The 16695-nt window shown below is 48.6% G+C and overlaps 4 protein-coding genes across 4 annotated transcripts; 2 read left to right on the forward strand and 2 right to left on the reverse strand.

Moving 5' to 3' along the window:
- Window positions 1–498: 498 nt before the first annotated feature.
- BU24DRAFT_386185 (multifunctional beta-oxidation protein-like protein) lies at window positions 499–3906 on the reverse strand. Its single transcript, XM_033524908.1, has 4 exons — window positions 3444–3906; window positions 2936–3272; window positions 1466–2884; window positions 499–1413 (listed from the first exon to the last, which is right to left on the reverse strand). The coding sequence occupies exons 1-4, from the start codon at window positions 3603–3605 to the stop codon at window positions 626–628; spliced, it is 2706 nt and encodes a 901-aa protein (XP_033387668.1). The 5' UTR covers window positions 3606–3906; the 3' UTR covers window positions 499–625.
- A 642-nt stretch (window positions 3907–4548) lies between these two features.
- Window positions 4549–6285, reverse strand: BU24DRAFT_341302 (dicarboxylic amino acid permease; the record flags this gene model as incomplete). Its single annotated transcript, XM_033523269.1, has 4 exons — window positions 4549–4793; window positions 4861–5223; window positions 5271–5956; window positions 6011–6285. The coding sequence occupies 4 exons, from the start codon at window positions 6283–6285 to the stop codon at window positions 4549–4551; spliced, it is 1569 nt and encodes a 522-aa protein (XP_033387669.1).
- A 2132-nt stretch (window positions 6286–8417) lies between these two features.
- Window positions 8418–10840, forward strand: BU24DRAFT_418931 (uncharacterized protein). Its single transcript, XM_033527089.1, has 3 exons — window positions 8418–8534; window positions 8582–8606; window positions 8666–10840. Exons 1-3 carry the CDS (start codon window positions 8512–8514, stop codon window positions 10652–10654), a joined length of 2037 nt encoding a protein of 678 aa, XP_033387670.1. The 5' UTR covers window positions 8418–8511; the 3' UTR covers window positions 10655–10840.
- A 4427-nt stretch (window positions 10841–15267) lies between these two features.
- On the forward strand, window positions 15268–16494 carry BU24DRAFT_489320 (S-adenosyl-L-methionine-dependent methyltransferase; the record flags this gene model as incomplete). The annotated part of the gene is made up of 5 exons (XM_033533632.1): window positions 15268–15369; window positions 15436–15597; window positions 15695–16127; window positions 16228–16405; window positions 16458–16494. 5 exons carry the CDS (start codon window positions 15268–15270, stop codon window positions 16492–16494), a joined length of 912 nt encoding a protein of 303 aa, XP_033387671.1.
- Between the last annotated feature and the right edge of the window lie 201 nt (window positions 16495–16695).

Raw genomic sequence — 16695 nt, forward strand, 5'->3', positions numbered from 1 at the left:
ACCAAGAAAAAGGCAGATTGCGAACATACGTGATGTACGGAGGAGGAATTCAAAGGTATTTTCAGTGACACAAGACAGCCCTACTAGGGTAGAGCTGGTAACGTATTGTAGCACTGCATTACAGCATAGGGCGTAAACATGTAACCTACGGCTTCTAGACTATAATAGGATGTAGATAGAGCAGGTTAACAGGCTGTAGAGATGTAATCTAAGAGTATTATATTCTAAAGCTGCTTACTCTAGGTTACACTATATGTACGCGGCGTTTATTACCCCTGTAACTGTTCTGTGTTACTGAAAATACCTTTGAATTCCTCCTCCGTACGCGTTCAATATTGATCACCCTACGGCGTCACATAAGCGTTCTGCTCTGCGATAGGATGCAAAAGGGGTTGTGGTTGAATCGCAACGTCACATTCAGGATGGGAATCGGAACGAAGATGTCGTCGCATTAGTTGATGAGTCGAAATCAATCAGAAGCAGAAATAAAACTGATTTATAACTGGATATAAATATTTGTAAAACGCTTTACACAAAAATGTACATATACATGGCCGATATAGCAACAACTAGCACCATTTTATTCATCCTTCGATGTTTCGAAGCTCCAAAACCGCGTCACCCTCTACAACTTGCTACCACCGCCGAGGAGCTCTGCGCCAGCACCGCTGATTGCCAATTTTCCAGTCTCCTTAACCTTGGACTGGAAGACAACAGTGTTGTTGACCTTCCACATCTCAGTCACAAGAGTCTGGCCAGGGAGAACGGTGCCAGCGAATCGGACCTTGATGTTCTTGTACGGGCCAAATGTTTGCAAAACATGCTTTCCGGAAATTCCGAAGAAGCAAAGACCATGAAGAATAGGAACCTTGAAGCCACCGACCTTGGAGAATTCAGGGTCAATGTGAAGAGGGTTGCGATCGCCTGAGAGACGGTAGACAGCTGCCTGCTCCTCGGTGGTCTTTTCCTCAACAACAGCGTCAGGGGCTCGTTGAGGGGCCTTGTGTACGGTTGTGGCGGGCCCACGATCGTTGCCCTTCTTAGGACCGCCAAAGTTGCCTGAACCACGGATGAAAACACTCGACTCGTTATAGAAGATGTCTTCGCCAGTGTTAGCGTCCTTCGTTGTGGTACCGTAGACTACAACGGCAGCAGCGCCCTTGTCAACGACTTCGATGAGCTTGGGATAGGAGACAAGCTTGGCCTCGGTAGGGATCGGGAACTTGCGGATCTCAAGGAATTGCTCGCCGTGAAGAAGCATCATGGGGGAGAAATTAGGTACAATGTCGCTGAATGAGAAGGGTGCTACGGCGTTGAAAGGAGGGATAACACCGAAAGTGGGAAGGACCTGGAAGTTGTCGTTGTTCTCATACACGAATGGTAGATCAGTACGTTTGGCACCAACTCCAAGATCTGTGATTGTTAGTATCTGTTTCTAATGCAAACCGTGCAATGGAAAACCTACTGTAAAGAATGACATCCTTCTCGTCATAATTAAACGGTGTTCCCTCGGCTTTGGCAGCTTTGGCGGTCTCGATAGCGGACAAATAGTCGTCACCATCAGACTTGGCCTTCTTGCCGCCCTTGCTCTTGTTCTCCATGTTGGCCATAATGCGTTCTAGACCGCTAGCATTGTCATGAGGATGATCGGCACGTCCGTCGTCGAAGTTGTTGATCTTCTCCCATTGCTCCAACACAGCCTCGGGAGTGAGCGTGACATCGACTGGGAAGCCATGGCCGCCAGTTCGTTGCCACCTGGTAGCAGCAGCCCAGCCCTGTCCGCACTCGTACAAACCACCAGTTGGCTCAGGGGCCTTGTCTGAGCAAAGGAGAACGACAAGAGGAGCAACATAATCAGGCTTCAAGGCCTGAACAACTTCCTCGGGCATGATCGTGCGAGTCAATTGTGTACCTGCGTTGGGTGCAAGAGTGTTAACAAAAATGTTGTACTTCTTGCCCTCAAGAGCGAGAGACCTGGAGAAACCAAGGATGCCCAGCTTTGCAGACGCATAGTTGGCCTGTCCGAAGTTTCCGTAGATACCACTGGTAGACGTGGTGTTAAGAACACGTCCGTACTTCTGTTTCAAAAAGTATGGCCAGGCAGCCTTTGTGACCGCGTAGGTACCGTAGAGATGGACTTGGTGGATGATCTCCCACTGGTCCTCGGTCATGTTGGCGAACGCCTTGTCACGGAGAATGCCAGCGTTGTTGATCAATACGTCAATACGACCATAGGCATCGATTGCGCCCTTGACGACGGCCTCGCCATCGACGACGTTGGCCTTGTTGCCAACAGCTTCTCCGCCCAACTTCTGAATCTCCTGGACGACGGCGTCGGGGTTGACGAGGTCGTTAACGACAATCTTTGCGCCAAGCTTGGAGAAGAGCAGAGCATACGCACGACCAAGACCAGCACCAGCACCAGTGATAAGCACCACCTTGCCTTTGAAGTCGGGGTTTTCTGCTGGTGGGCTTGGTGGAAGCTTCTGGGCTGTCTCGAGGATCTCCAACGCATTGGCAGGGCCTTGAGGGTGCTCCGCTTCGGCGAAATTGACAACGTCTTTCCACTTTGCGGCGAGGGCACCAGGTGTGAGCGAGTCATCGGGCTTCAAGAACGCACCCTTAGCTCGCTCCCACCTGATCTTGGCTATGTGGCCACCGCCTACTTCGTAAATGGAGCCAGTCTCAGTGTTAGACTTGTGGGTGAGGACAGCAACGAGAGGAACGATCCATTTTGGCTTCAGATTCTCGAGCACATCTGGGGGCATGACGGTCTCGGTCATTCTGCTAGCGGCGATGGGAGCGATGATGTTGGCAAAGATGTTGTACTTGAAACCCTCCTTGGCGAGAGTCTCTGTGAAGCCAACAAGAGCCAATTTGGCAGCTATCACATGTTAGTTCCGAATTTGAATGAACAGGTCCAATGCAGTCATACCAGAGTAATTTGTTTGTCCGAAGGAGCCAAACAGGCCAGCTGCCGACGCGGTGTTGATCACTCGTCCGTACTTCTGTTTCCTGAAGTAGGGCCACGCAGCTCGTGTGCAGCTCCATGCGCCATAAATATGTACTTTGTAGATCAAATCCCAATCCTGCTGCTTCATGTTCTTAAAGCTGACATCTCGAAGGATACCAGCGTTGTTGATGAGAATGTCGATGCGGCCGAAATTGTCGATAGCAGTCTTAATGATGGACGCGCCATTCTCCACAGAGTCGTAGTTGGCAACGGCTTTTCCGCCAGCGGATCGGATCTCGTTGACGACGGCATCGGCAGCCTGTGATCAAATGTGTTAGCCGGTTGCATCATTTCCATCATGTAGCATGGCCCCGGAGATGAGTAAATGCCGATGCTTCCAAGCTGGTGTGGGGCCCATGAGGTCGTCGCCAGCTCGACTACCAACCATTCGAGCTTCACGCCGCTAGTTGTTCTCAAGAAATCAACTTACCTGTGAACCTTTACCCTCGCCTTTGAAGCTTCCTCCAAGGTCGTTCACGACGACATTTGCGCCGCGGCTACCGAAGAAGACCGCATATTCGCGACCGAGTCCTCCGCCAGCGCCAGTGACGACGACTGTCTGACCCTCGTATCGCAATTCTTGAGGAGCCATGATGTATCAATATCTCACGCTCAGTAGGAGTGCTCAGCTGGATAGATTGATGTCCCTTGTATTCAAAATGTGGAAGGAATGAGGAGGGAAGGATGAAAGCCGGCAGTTGAATACTTCTTGCCGAACTGCACCTCTAATGTCTAAGTAAGAGGAATAAGAGGTGATGAGGTGAATAGGGAGCTTATTCAGAGGCGTGGTTGAGAGGGATGAAAGGGAGGAGGAGGAGGAAACAAGACGGAACAGGTTGGAGAGAAATGTTGTTGGTTAAAATGGAACCCGCGACTCCTCAAGTGCGCACAGCTTGTGAAAGGGACCTCGTTCCGTCGCGGTCGGTGATGACATGCCTCGGTACAAAGTCACGTGGACAAGGAGATGTGGGGAAGGCGCGGATGTTGGAACTTCGGCTATCACATGTTGGCGTGGCCTCTCCATGGTCATACCTCACGCGCTACTCGCACTGCTTGACACGCTGACGACAAGACAGAGACATTTGGCATCATGTGCCATTATTAACTCCCGAAAGTCGCAAATGTTGTCTTAACAGTAAAATGAACCGAAAGAGTGGTCCGGAACAGTCTCATTATCGCGTGGATTGCCGCAAACTACGCAGAGCTTTCCCGGGCTCCATCCCAAAGCAGCTACAGTTCTGCCCGCTTACCTCGTACGATGCGTCTCGGCCATATTCCAGTCCTTTCGTCGGCTCCCTTTTACTACGACATGCCAAATGTCCAGTGAACTATGTGTAACTTCTTCATTGAAAAGAGCCGCATTTTGTGGGGCATTTCTCGGTCAAGAACTTTAGCCTAACTCGTAATATCCCCCACACAATTACGAGTATGGGGTATTGCCACGCAAGGATAAAGAAATTTCCGATCTTATAAAAGTATGTTGTATATGACTAGAAAATAGTACTGCAGCATGGCTCTAAGCCCTCAACCACTGATCAATGCTTTCCCATCTTCATCTTTTGAATCAACTTTCTCACCCTGGACGGCTCGGATGGTGTCTCTTCCTCCTCAACTTCCTCGAATCTCTTTCGATCAGTAATAAGATCCATATTCTGTGCAGTGACCATCTTTGTCTTGTAGAAGAACTTCCATGCAAATATGTTGACGAGGTACACAAAGACACCGATATAGCACGTCATGAACGTGGACACGCGGAACGAAGGCATGAACGCATTATAGCCTAGCAAATTTTGTCAGAACGGAACCTTGAAGAATGAATACAATTAAGAGCACCGCAGGTTACATACCATTAAAGAAGATGATCAAAGCAGTCGTTATGAGAGCAAAGTATGCACCATATGGCTGAAGCGGGCCACGGTACGGCATGTCCGAAATGGAAATGCCTTGGGCCTTCACTCCTTTCGTGAATTGAATGTAAGAAACGAGTATACTGATCCAATTGAGCGTTCCAAACACGGTGACAAGACTGACAAAATAACCGAATACAGTCGATGTAGATTTTGCAACGTTCAGATATGCCAACAGTGCAAATGCGGACGTCGCAGCGACTCCGTAGATCGGCACTCCATTTCCAGTGGTACGGACGAAGATGGCAGGGGCCTGGTGGGATTTTGCTAGTGAGTACAAGGTTCGCGCACCCACGTAGATATCTTCGAACGGTCAGTGAGGGACGGCTTATGTGCGAAGAGAAACATACCAGTGTTAGCCGCCGATATCACGAATACGAGAAGACAGCCATTGATGATATCAGGTAGGACAGAGATGCCTGCCAGCTGTATAGCAATGACATAGGGCGACGCAGCCGCTGATGTCTTAGCTTTAGTGGCCCCCACAAGACGATCATTGTCATGTGGGATCACCATGCCCAGAAGGAAGACACCGACAATGTAGAAAACGCATATACGCCAAAGAGTCTGTTGCACTGCACGAGGAATGTTGCGTCTGGGATTTGGTGTCTCCCCAAAGGCGGCACCGACAACTTCTGTTCCCGTGTAGGCAAAGCAACTCTGCACCATGCAAGCCCAGAATCCAAGGAATTTTCCAAGCGGTCCAGGCTGTAGGTATTCTGCGAAAGCTCCTGGCTTGTTCCAATAGCGGAACCCGAGCCTCTCCTTGCTAGGTCCGCCTCCTAGTGCAATAACCAAACAGGTCATCATGACCATGAGGAGCGTAGCAATCTTGATCACCGAAAGGACAAATTCTGACTCGCCAAAGGAGCCAACATGGAGAACGTTGATCGCGATAATCACTACTGCGAAGACCGTGATCCAGATGGCAACATTGAGATCTGGTCTCCAGTACTGGATGATGAGACCAGCCGCAGTCAAATTGTTGGCGAGAACGATTGCATATTTGAAGAAGTAGTTCCATCCGGTCGCGAATCTGCATGATGTTAGCCCCCAATGTAACACACAAATTAGGCTCAAATGAACTTACCCAAGAGCAGGGTCGACAAAACGATCTGCGTATCCACTGAAGCCCTGGTCCATAGGTAGAAATGCGGACATCTCTCCCATAGCCGTCATGACAAAGTAGATGATGGCACCGGTAATGGAATAAGCGATAAGTAGACTAGCTGGTCCACCCCTTGCCAGACCTTGCCCTGATCCAATGATCAAGCCAGTTCCAATGGCTCCTGCAATGGCTAGCATGTTGACTTGCCTCTTCTTCAAACCTCGTTTGAGGTGGCTGGAAGAGTCAACAGGCAACATCTCGCCTTCTGATGCAGTTGCAGATGGACCAAGTTCGTAGTCCTTCATGTCTTGTTTGAGATCAGAACGACCCTCCATTTTAATGAGTGTCGTGAGTAAATATACAAGACAACGAAAAGTCGATGATGTTTCGAGATATCAAGAGTGCCTCTTTGGAGGCTTCAAGATATATATAGGCCGTTCATGCACAAGATAACCCTATCGGGTAGAGATACAGAATGCGGGGATAACTGTGGGGATTCGATAACGATACGCAATTCATGCTCCGTGGTAAATGATCAATTGTTTCCGTAGTGAAGTTTTCAAGATACCATGCGGTGGATGAAATCCGCTCTGGTGACATCTCGGCCCGATTCAGTAGTGTGAAGCAGCGCGGAGGATGACCACCGCGCGGCTATCAATTGAGGGATAACGCAAAATGAACGCCGCGATTGTTGCGTATAAATGAAACAACATTCGAGTAGAGCTGACAATATGATAATTGAATTTTCCAGAAAGAAACTCTTCACAAATCTTTTAATTTCTACCTTAACTTCTATTCCAACTTGATTTAAAGAACGGAAAATGGGTCGAAATATTGGCAACGCTGGCCTGAATGGTACACACGCTAAGACTGGGCAAGATGTATCCAAATTCCGGGGACTTGTTCCTCTAGTCGCCAGCTCAGAGATAACTTATCTCAATGCATCGTTCCAACCACCTGTGAACTCTCGAGTCAAAACTGCACTCGATGACTTCTTGGAACAAGGATTCACTCACCCAAATCCGAAGCCAACATGGCAGAACAACACCATCGAAGCACGCGAGTTATTGGCCGAGTACTTCAATGTGACGCCTGAAACATTAGCATTTACACGGGACACTACCGAGGGGCTCAACCTATTTCAGCGATCGATAAAGTGGCGACCAGGCGACAATGTCGTAGTCCTGGACACCGAGCATCCTAACCACGTATATGGATGGCTTGCACTGGTAGAGCAAGGCCTTGAGGTCAAGCGCATTCCTCCTGGAGATCTAGGATACGCAAATGCGTCCACCTTTGCGTCGCATGTTGACGAGCGTACTGTCGCTATTGGTTTATCAACCATCATGTTCCACAATGGACAATTGAATGATGTCGAAGATATCTGTGCTCAGTTCCGCCCGAGGGGCGTACATGTTCTTGTCGATATGACACAGCATGTTGGTATAGCACCAATTGACCTCCAGGCCTGGAATGTATCAGCTGCTGCATTTGGATGCCACAAGGGGCTTGGGTGTCCCACAGGACTCGGCGCCCTATATATACATCCCGAGGTTCTGAAAGATTTAAAGCCAACACCTCCGATCGTAGGAGCTGGTGCGATCTCGAATCTTCCTGGGACGTTACTGGCAATCCCGGATGTGCAGTATCATCCTACTAGTCAAAGGTACGAACACTTGAATGTCAGCCTTTCAGGCACCACAGCATTGAAAGCGTCACTCCAACTTCTCTTGCACGAGATAGGCTTTGAGAATGTGGAGAGACACCTCCGCGCGTTAGGACGTGAGTTGATGGAGCGATGCCAATCAGCGGAAGTGGGTGTGGTAGGAAGTACAGCAACTGAGCGGAGAGCACCACATTTGTACGTCTTGCGGCTCCTCGATCCTGCCTGGAAAGATCATTTCCAAGGCGAAGGCATATATGTTTCGCAATATCGCGACGGCGTACGCGTATCGCTTGGGTTTTACAACAATGTCGGCGATGTAGATAGACTGCTTGGGTCGATTGAGCGAGGTCTGCGCAAGGGGCTTTCAAGAGGGTGAAATGACAGGGGTCAATTGCACGCATAGCATATCTTCAAGTTAATTATCAGATGATGTATTGTAAAGTTAGGTCCATGTGCTGAGCATTGAGTAAGATCAGGTAGAAACGCGACAACCAAATTGGAAAGTAATATATCATCAAGCATAGATATAATAGATCGCAAAGAGCTCCCCAAGAAATTCTCTCTTTTCAGATACCCTTTTATACACCTGCATTATAAGTGATAAAGTGCACCCGTATGTGAAAACTTGCTTTGTGGTGTTGTAACGTTAGGTGCCCGCCTAGGCCAATTTTGAGAAGCTAAGTCATGATTCTGGAACTCCCATAATTTAGCACACACCTGACACTTTACGTCACGATGCTAGCACCTACTTCGAAAGACATGTAACAATATCACACGCATCTGTATATTATGTGACCGCAAGAATTGAAGCTGTCGTATGGATACTACACGTCGCCTTGCGTAGGTATCTTACTATGCTTTACGTATCCCTGCTGACCCCTTACAAGGTGCAAACGGTGTCAGGCCCGTAAAGTTAGTGCAACCCGCATTTCCGTCTATTTGCCATCAATATAATCTGATCAGTCGCATAGATCAAATGTAATAGGGTCCAGCCATGCTCGAATTGCATACAGGGTAAACATAATTGCGAATATCGTGCGAGCGATGGCCGCAAACACCCAGTCTCGCACAAGTACTTGGGTGCGCTAGAGGCGCGTCTTGCATGGTTTGAATCACTCACGCAGAATCTCAAAAAAGCATCGAACGAAGAGCGAGACAAGCTCCTCGCCGGGGTCACCCTTGATGACCATCTTGAAGGTCAGAATGGATTCGATATCGCCGACTCACAGCAACAACCGTCCTCATCCACTGGTCCGGAATCAATAGGCACACCGCAGGCATCCTCACTACGCTCCGGACCACAAGGAGGCCTGCAATACCATGGGCCCACAAGCATATATCTGGATGCTGATGCAACTGAATCGCCAGCCAAGGAGCCCCAGCCAATGGCCCCTCTTGAAGTTGTCCATACCTTCCCTTCCTCTCATTTTGATGCTCTCAGTGTCGTTCGTCTGGCATCATCCCTAGGAGTTGACGACGACTTGGTACGAGAGACGCTGCCACTATTCTTCCTGCATCAGTACCCTTTATTCATGTTTATCTACCGGGAGGCTTTTCTTTCAGATTACTATGACAATACCCATGGGGGCCGCTACTGGTCCTACCCATTGCTATATTCGATGTGTGCACTTGGTGCACCACACTCTAAACGTGTTGAAGTACAGATGAAGAAAGAATTACTTGCGCGGTGTGCACAAGAGATCCTCATGTCTCATTGCCTGACAAGGCCTTCACCAGTAACCATACAAGCACTGTTGTGTCTCGCCTTCCACGAGGTTGGGCAGGGCAACGCATCGCAAGGATGGCTGTTTTCTGGGATGGCCTTCAGAATGGGTCAAGACATAGGTTTCCATCAGGATCCCACACGCTGGATTCTCCAAGATCGCAGCATAGTATCACCAGAAGATATCGAAATACGCCGACGCATATACTGGGGGAGTTACGTTGCTGATAAGCTTATCAGTCTGTACCTTGGCCGCCCCGTCTACCTTCGCGAGGATGATGCAGCGGTGCAAATCAGTACTCCGTTGCCAGATTTTCCTGACAGCCATGACTGGTTCGGATTCTCTGAGATTGCTACCCAAAACGCAATCGACTTGCAGAAGCCTCAACTCACCAGTGCACTCAAGCACATGGTCTTACTAGGAAAGATTTCTCAAGACATGATGACAAACGTGTTTGCCTCTACGCGTAACGGGCAACATAGTGACGTAAACCGGCTGAACCAGCTTGGTGATGTCAATCTAAGACTGAACAAATGGCACACCTCGTTGCCGGATGCCTTGCAATGGAGCCAATGGAGCGTGAACAAGAACGTGCGTGCACATATTCTGGTCTTGCATCTATATTATCATGCAATGCTATTATCCCTCAACCGACACTTCGTCAAACCATCAAATGGCTTTCCACACTCGCCACTTTCGCGAGACATTTGTACGTCATCCTGTTCGACAGTGGCGATCCTGGTTCGACAATATAGACTACAGCATGGTCTTAAAACTGCACCATTGATGCTCGTATACGCCCTAGTCATGGCTATTATCACGCAAATGCGCATTTTGAACGAAGGATACGGTAGCTTGGACTTCCTAATAAAATCTCTTGATGAGTGTGGTCGCTGCTACAAACTTGCAGCCGAGGCACGGTCAAGCCTAGCGACCTTGATGAATAGCCGTGAGGCTCCCACAGCGGGCCTGGGAAATGGTAGCGATGGACGTCACGGTGACAACGTGGAAGAAGAAGGAGGGGTTCTCGAAAGAGATAACATCGATACCGCAACCGACGAACACTTTGATGCCTCAAGCCTGGATGCACCTCCCAATTTGGCTACTAACTCGTTCCCTGAGCTGGGTGGATTAGCCGGAGATCCAGTGCTCGATGCAGAGAATTTCGACTTTCTTGGCTTCACTGATGTCAATGAGAGCTTTAATAGTTGGTTCTCCATCGGGCAAATGGGATAGCAAGTCCGAAGGCCTAAACGGAGATCCGGCATGGCTCTTTATCAATCCCATGCCCTCCCAATTCAGTTGTTGCTGGAATACTGCGTGAAAGGAAAAGTCTTTTTAGGCGGCATTGGACGGATCATGTGGGAGACGAGGAAATTCTTTTCACCAAATTCAATGAAACATGCGTTTACCAAATGTTCAGCCACTTGATTATCCATGCAAACTAACAGTAGCGCATGTGAACGCATTGACTGCCCCTTCAGAGCATACCCACCCCTTCCAGTCACCCATAGCTACACAATGGGGTAACGAATTGGTCTTTTTCGGCCTTTGATAAAAGCCTTTCACGGGTCCCACATAACTATTATAATGCTTTCGACGGTGGCACACCGTGCGCCTTCACCATAAAGTCATCCGAAGGCGGGCTGTTTTGATTGGGTCTTGCGAGTCTGCTCGAAAGCTGCTCTCAACGACGGCGAAATAACGCCATCTATTGGGCGAGTCATTCTAAGTATGTACAAGAATTTCGGGTCCAGCTTATACGGGTACTCCCGCTCGTACAGACAAGGGGCTATTCCAAGTGCCGAGCAGAACTCTACTTGACAAGTATTCGACCGACGTGACTGAGGTACTATCCGTTCCATTTCCAACAAGCCTCTCAGCCCCAGTATTCAAGTATTGACTCTCTTTTCTGACTGTATTACATCTCATCTGCGAACTGACCCTGTGTCGACCGAATTCTTTTCAAACACAATGTACGAGGTTGAGAAAAAGACGTGGCCTCTCTCGCTCGACTCGCTTCGATGGCAGGCCAGGTTTCAAATACGGGTGGACACCTTTTAGACCCGACCCGCCTTTTCGCATTTCCACTCCATCGGTTCCTTTCATGACATCTCAATGCCACGGCCAAAGGTTTGAACGAGGATTCACGAAACACATATACAATGTGAACTTTGAAATGTTTGCCTATCGCGAGCTTTCGATGGCGTCTCCAGGTCATTCAGCTGAAAACCCAGAGGTCAGAAATACAACGTGAACCCCAATAGCATTCCAAGTAACAAAGACACCGGCAATGTTTGGACAAGCTGACAACTCAGTTTATCAGCTTGCAGGCTGCGGCGCGCCAATCAATCCTAGACAACAACACCAGAACGCAGACGGGGAATGATGCTATGGCACCACTCTCGGATCTAATGGACGATTGCTGGGACAAAGAGGACGTTCGTTGAGTCGATAGGAAGGCGAACTCAATACGTAAAGTCGGATCAGTTGATAAGTTGTTTAAAAGCGGTTGCGACGCGCTGTATGTACGTAAGTGGGATTTTCTCGAGCATAGAATGTCTCTATGATAGGCAAAGACACGGTTTCCTCTTCGAATCCAGTGCTGATACGTTCTTCGCGCCAGTCTCTCGAATGAAGTCGATCAGAGCGTGCTCACTATGAAACCACGATGCCGAACGCAACCACCACATAACGCCGAGGGCTGGCCAGTAGCCATGACCACCGCGGTCGAAAAGAACATACTACACATCCTGGACGCGTGAAAATATCGGACTAATTGGTGTGTGAACGTAGCTCTCGTCAAAGTACCCTTTCGCGTAGGCTGTTTGCATTGTGTACTGCATAATGACGGAGAGGATAGTGGATCGCCTGCTTAGAGACCTTGTGAGATGAACTTGAAGATGCTAATTCGATGTTCTCTCTGGATTGATCTTCATGTCTTTCGCGGAGGCGAGGTTCAAGCACTGTGTTTGGGGCCCATTCAAGTGACAGGAAGTACCGAGGGGAATCCAATAGCATGCTCGCTATCGCACATTACACTGTCGACTTATTCGTCAATAGTGCCGAGTCTTCGTTTCCCCTGATTGAGTGGTTGATAGTAAGTGTCCGCTTAATCTTGCAGCTCAGGTGATCTGTAGCCTGTTGAGTGTTCCTGCCAGTAGTAGAATAGCAATAGAAAGACAAACGAATGCTCATTGCCACATGATAGCACGATCTGCCTGAGCAGAACTTTTACAAAATACTACCCATGGCCACATCATCTTGGGTCCCCTGAGGTAAGGAAGGCATGGGTGGGAAATTGCCCCCGCCCTGGTCTCATGGCTTCCAGATTTCAAGCATGTCGAGAGCCTGCTTTGCGGTAGACCAAGCAGCCATTCTTTAGCGTATGCAATTCCATTCAATGAAATGCCGCCGTTTATATCTTGGAATGTTCTGATAGCGCAGCTGAATGATGGCCACAGTCATCTGCTCTTTACTAAATGGCTTTTTGGTGACGTACTGTGAACATGATACAACACACTATGCACAAGTGGTATAGTTCAACGTGCCGGGCACCTGTAGAAACCAGTAATTATATGACTAGCGGGGTTCAATTGCGGCAGGAGACAAATACAAGGCCTGCGCTTCAATTTAACCTTCAATTGACAGTGCTACTTCATCTGTCGCATTGCTTAGTTCTCTTCCTGCTGAGAACTAGACCGGTTGATTTGGGGGTCGATAACAGGGACAACCTGCGGCCTGTAGGTGGCTTTTGGGCTACTTTCTTATTTTGGTTGTTTGCGTGGTAGTGCCAAACCCAGGTCAATCTCTTTCAGAGTTGCGTGGGGTTCCTTTAATATCCAGCTCCTGGAATCCGAAGAGCCAGGTGTAGACTGTAATGTGGCCAAGGTATATGATATGGCAACATGCACTGCTGTGCGCAAGAAATAACACTGGAGGTGCTCGGCAAATAGCATCTTGCTAGGACACCTCAGCTGTTAAAAACCACATGCTGTTGTATTGAAGATCGTTGCATGCCCCAGTGAGGATGGAACAGGGCCGTGATGTAGAGTCAGAATGCATGGGACTCTACCTTGCGTAATAGCGCGCGTCGTGTTGGGGACGATTATTGCATCGTGATGCTAGTCTCGACTGTACTTAGACCGACTGGCAGACGGGTATCGAGAGTGGGTCAGACATATCGTTCCTCATTACCAGGAAGAGCGAGGAGGAGGAAGGCCAGCTGGATCTCTTTGACGTCTGGCCCCTTCTTTTCTTTTAGAACGACGAAGTTGAGTTGAAGCCTGGCCGATGCCGTCGTCTACTAACCCACGCTTCATTCTCGGGAGCCGAACATGCCGCTCATGGGTAGGCGAAAGGTGTGAGAATATGAAGATGAGCCTATAATGAAAGATAGAGCTCGTCACCACTGGTTTGGAACGATTTCTGTAACCATCGTCCTGGGTCTTATTTGATTTAGAAAGTCATAGCGCCATGGGGGCCGTCTGGGGTTTAGAATCCTGAGATTACTCGGCAGCCTCCGCGAAATCCTTTCGTACTTACACAGTATTCGCAGTGATTTAGCTCGGCCTTATTTCGTGAATGCTCGCTACTAATACTTCCGCGTTAGCCCTCGATATCTGCACGCAGCTAGTGGGATGATGTGCGTAGTGAGGTCTAGCATCAGATAGATCACCTTCCGCGTTTGCCCAATGCCACTCAATGACGAAAGTCCATGTCCATAAATCCAAGTAGGTGCGCCCGGGCCCATTCTCACTGCCAATCGAATTCCCCCATTACTTAGCGCCGTTGATAGAGCATGGAGGTTAGCCATCATTACGATGCATCCGGTATTTGTCTCCATACACCAATGTCCCCAATGCTTCAAAACTGTTGATGTTTGGTACTTCCGATGTTCCTCTACTGCTTCTCCTTTGCTTTCTTCAGATGGAGAGCCATAATACATGTAGCCATCCAAGCTTGCAAGAACTAGACCGATTGTTTGGTGTAGGCATGGCCCCCATATGTCAAGGTGTTTTAATGCAGTTAGTGCGCGGGCGAACTGCGCCGGGACGAGGGAAGACCAGCATAAGGCCGTTCCCGCCAGTTTGAATTGAGGTTCGCCAGGGTTTTGTGGCGCCTGACCTGAACAACTCATCAGTTCCTAGCATCACTCATCCCCGAAAGCCCAATGAGGGGCTCATTGAGGGGCTCTCTTTAACATCTGATCGTGTAGTACGTGCTCGGTCGTCTCGATTCTTTTTTATCAACCCAAACAAGTTAATAACTCGTCTCCGCAATCGGGAACGTGTGAAATTCCGATTTTTGTCCAGCTTCGTTCCAAAGGGTTGTGACCAACTGCGTCATGTTGCAGGACATTGAGTGAAACCCTGAGGTGGCGAGGGAAGGATAAGGGGTAGTTCGGTCACGACTAGAATCAACTTTGTGCCGCGAGAACTCGACTGAATCGTGATAGAATCGCATCTTTCATACAGCAGCCGATATACCAGGCTTACTGTCCTAGCGCCTCTTCACGAAGTGAGCAGTGTTCATCTCCTGGTGACGAAGTCATGAATGATATAGGGATTGCACAATTCATCCTCGATAGACCAGGGTCCCCTTCCCTGTGGGGCGTACAGCATGCAATGGAGAGTGCATGCAGTTTTTTTTCGTGTTTCCGCTTTTGTTTAATTGGTGGGTTCCAGGAATTTTTGGAAGGTTAAAGGCGAGTGATATATAATAGGCCCAAGCGAGACAGAAAGCTTGGCGAGTCTAGAGAGTAAAGACGTAAAAGCATAGAGTCTCTTGGTGAGTTCCTACAGTCAGTTATCAAGGCTGATCGTTTGAGACCGTACATTCGAATCAAGATGTCTAGCGCTCGCGAAGAGCTGAGAATTGTCAATATCCATGACAGAGACTTTCAGAAGTATTCCGTCGACAACCGAATATACTGTGTCCCAGTAGACGACGTACGTGAGCAACTCCTTGGGGTCGATGGGACTATAAGAGATCTGTTCCAATTAACTGGCTGCCAGTATGAAGAAGAAAGATTGCACTTACAGCATGAGTTACTTTTGAGAGTCTGTGATCAAAAGTTATTCTTTCCCCCTATTGAGTATCCCTTGTCAGTACTGGACTGTGGTTATGGAAGAGGCGAATGGGCGGTGGCTATGGCAGAGAACTACGAAGAATGTGAGGTCAGTTCTCCTTATTCCCTTACCCCAAGAGTGTGGCAATGATGCTTAGGTTGCTGTCATTAGCACCATGACCAAATTCTTACTGAAGCGTGCGTAGGTGACTGGAATTGACATCTATCCAATCTCTTTACCAGACGAACCAGATAACCTCGATCTTTTCGGTTACAATCTCAATGATAGGCTGACTGAAGTATGCAATCGAAATTCCTACGACCTAGTCCATTCGAGATTCGTCGCACCCGGTATAAAGGCCAATCGGTGGCCGTCTTACACCAGAGACATGAAAGCTTTATTGAAACCCAACGGTTGGGTACAGATGATGGAATATTACCCAAACATCCAATCAGATAATGGAAGACTTTCAAGACAGTCTGCACTTACGAAGTGGTGGAGAAAATATGCCGCAGCAATGGAGGCAATGAACAGGAACCCCAGAATAGGGACCCGGCTCCAGGATTTGATGAGGGATGCCGGACTACGAGACGTTAGGGGGACAGCTTTGCATCTGCACATAGGTGATTGGGACCAAGGTATGTTCAACCAAGCCGTTTGCTTATGTTCCTTAATGAAGTTTGAGAACAGTGTTGAAGCCAGGTCAATTTGTGTTCCTGAACTAATACCATCCATTAGACCCCGTAAAGGCGAGTATTGGAAGAGATAATGCCGAGCAGGTTAGAGAGCTTCTCGAGTCCTTGGCTGTCTGGCCGTTACCAGAGCTTCCAGATTGGGACATTACGAAAGTCAATGCTCTCGTGGACGATGCACGCGCTGAAATTCGCGACAGGACATTGAAATTGTATATTACAGTGTAAGAGCTCTTGAAGATCTCGTTTCATAGTCAAACTGACCAACATTCCAAGCTACGTTGCCTGGGGTCGCCGTAGCAGTCGGGGATGAATGCGTCCACTTTGGTGCTTGGGTCGCTCTGCAGCAAGACAAGGGAAGGGTCGTCCCTTATCTTGCCGGCGCCGTAGTTTCAGTAAAGCTGTTCGATCGTCAGATCAGTCTGTTCAATTCACCCCAAATGAAGTATTCAAATAACTACTGTACAATTGTGGGTACACTTCTGCCAAGACTCAACCGTGGATATGAGATGAT

Source organism: Aaosphaeria arxii (assembly GCF_010015735.1).
Source record: "Aaosphaeria arxii CBS 175.79 unplaced genomic scaffold BU24scaffold_2, whole genome shotgun sequence".
Lineage (NCBI taxonomy): Eukaryota > Fungi > Ascomycota > Dothideomycetes > Pleosporales > Aaosphaeria > Aaosphaeria arxii.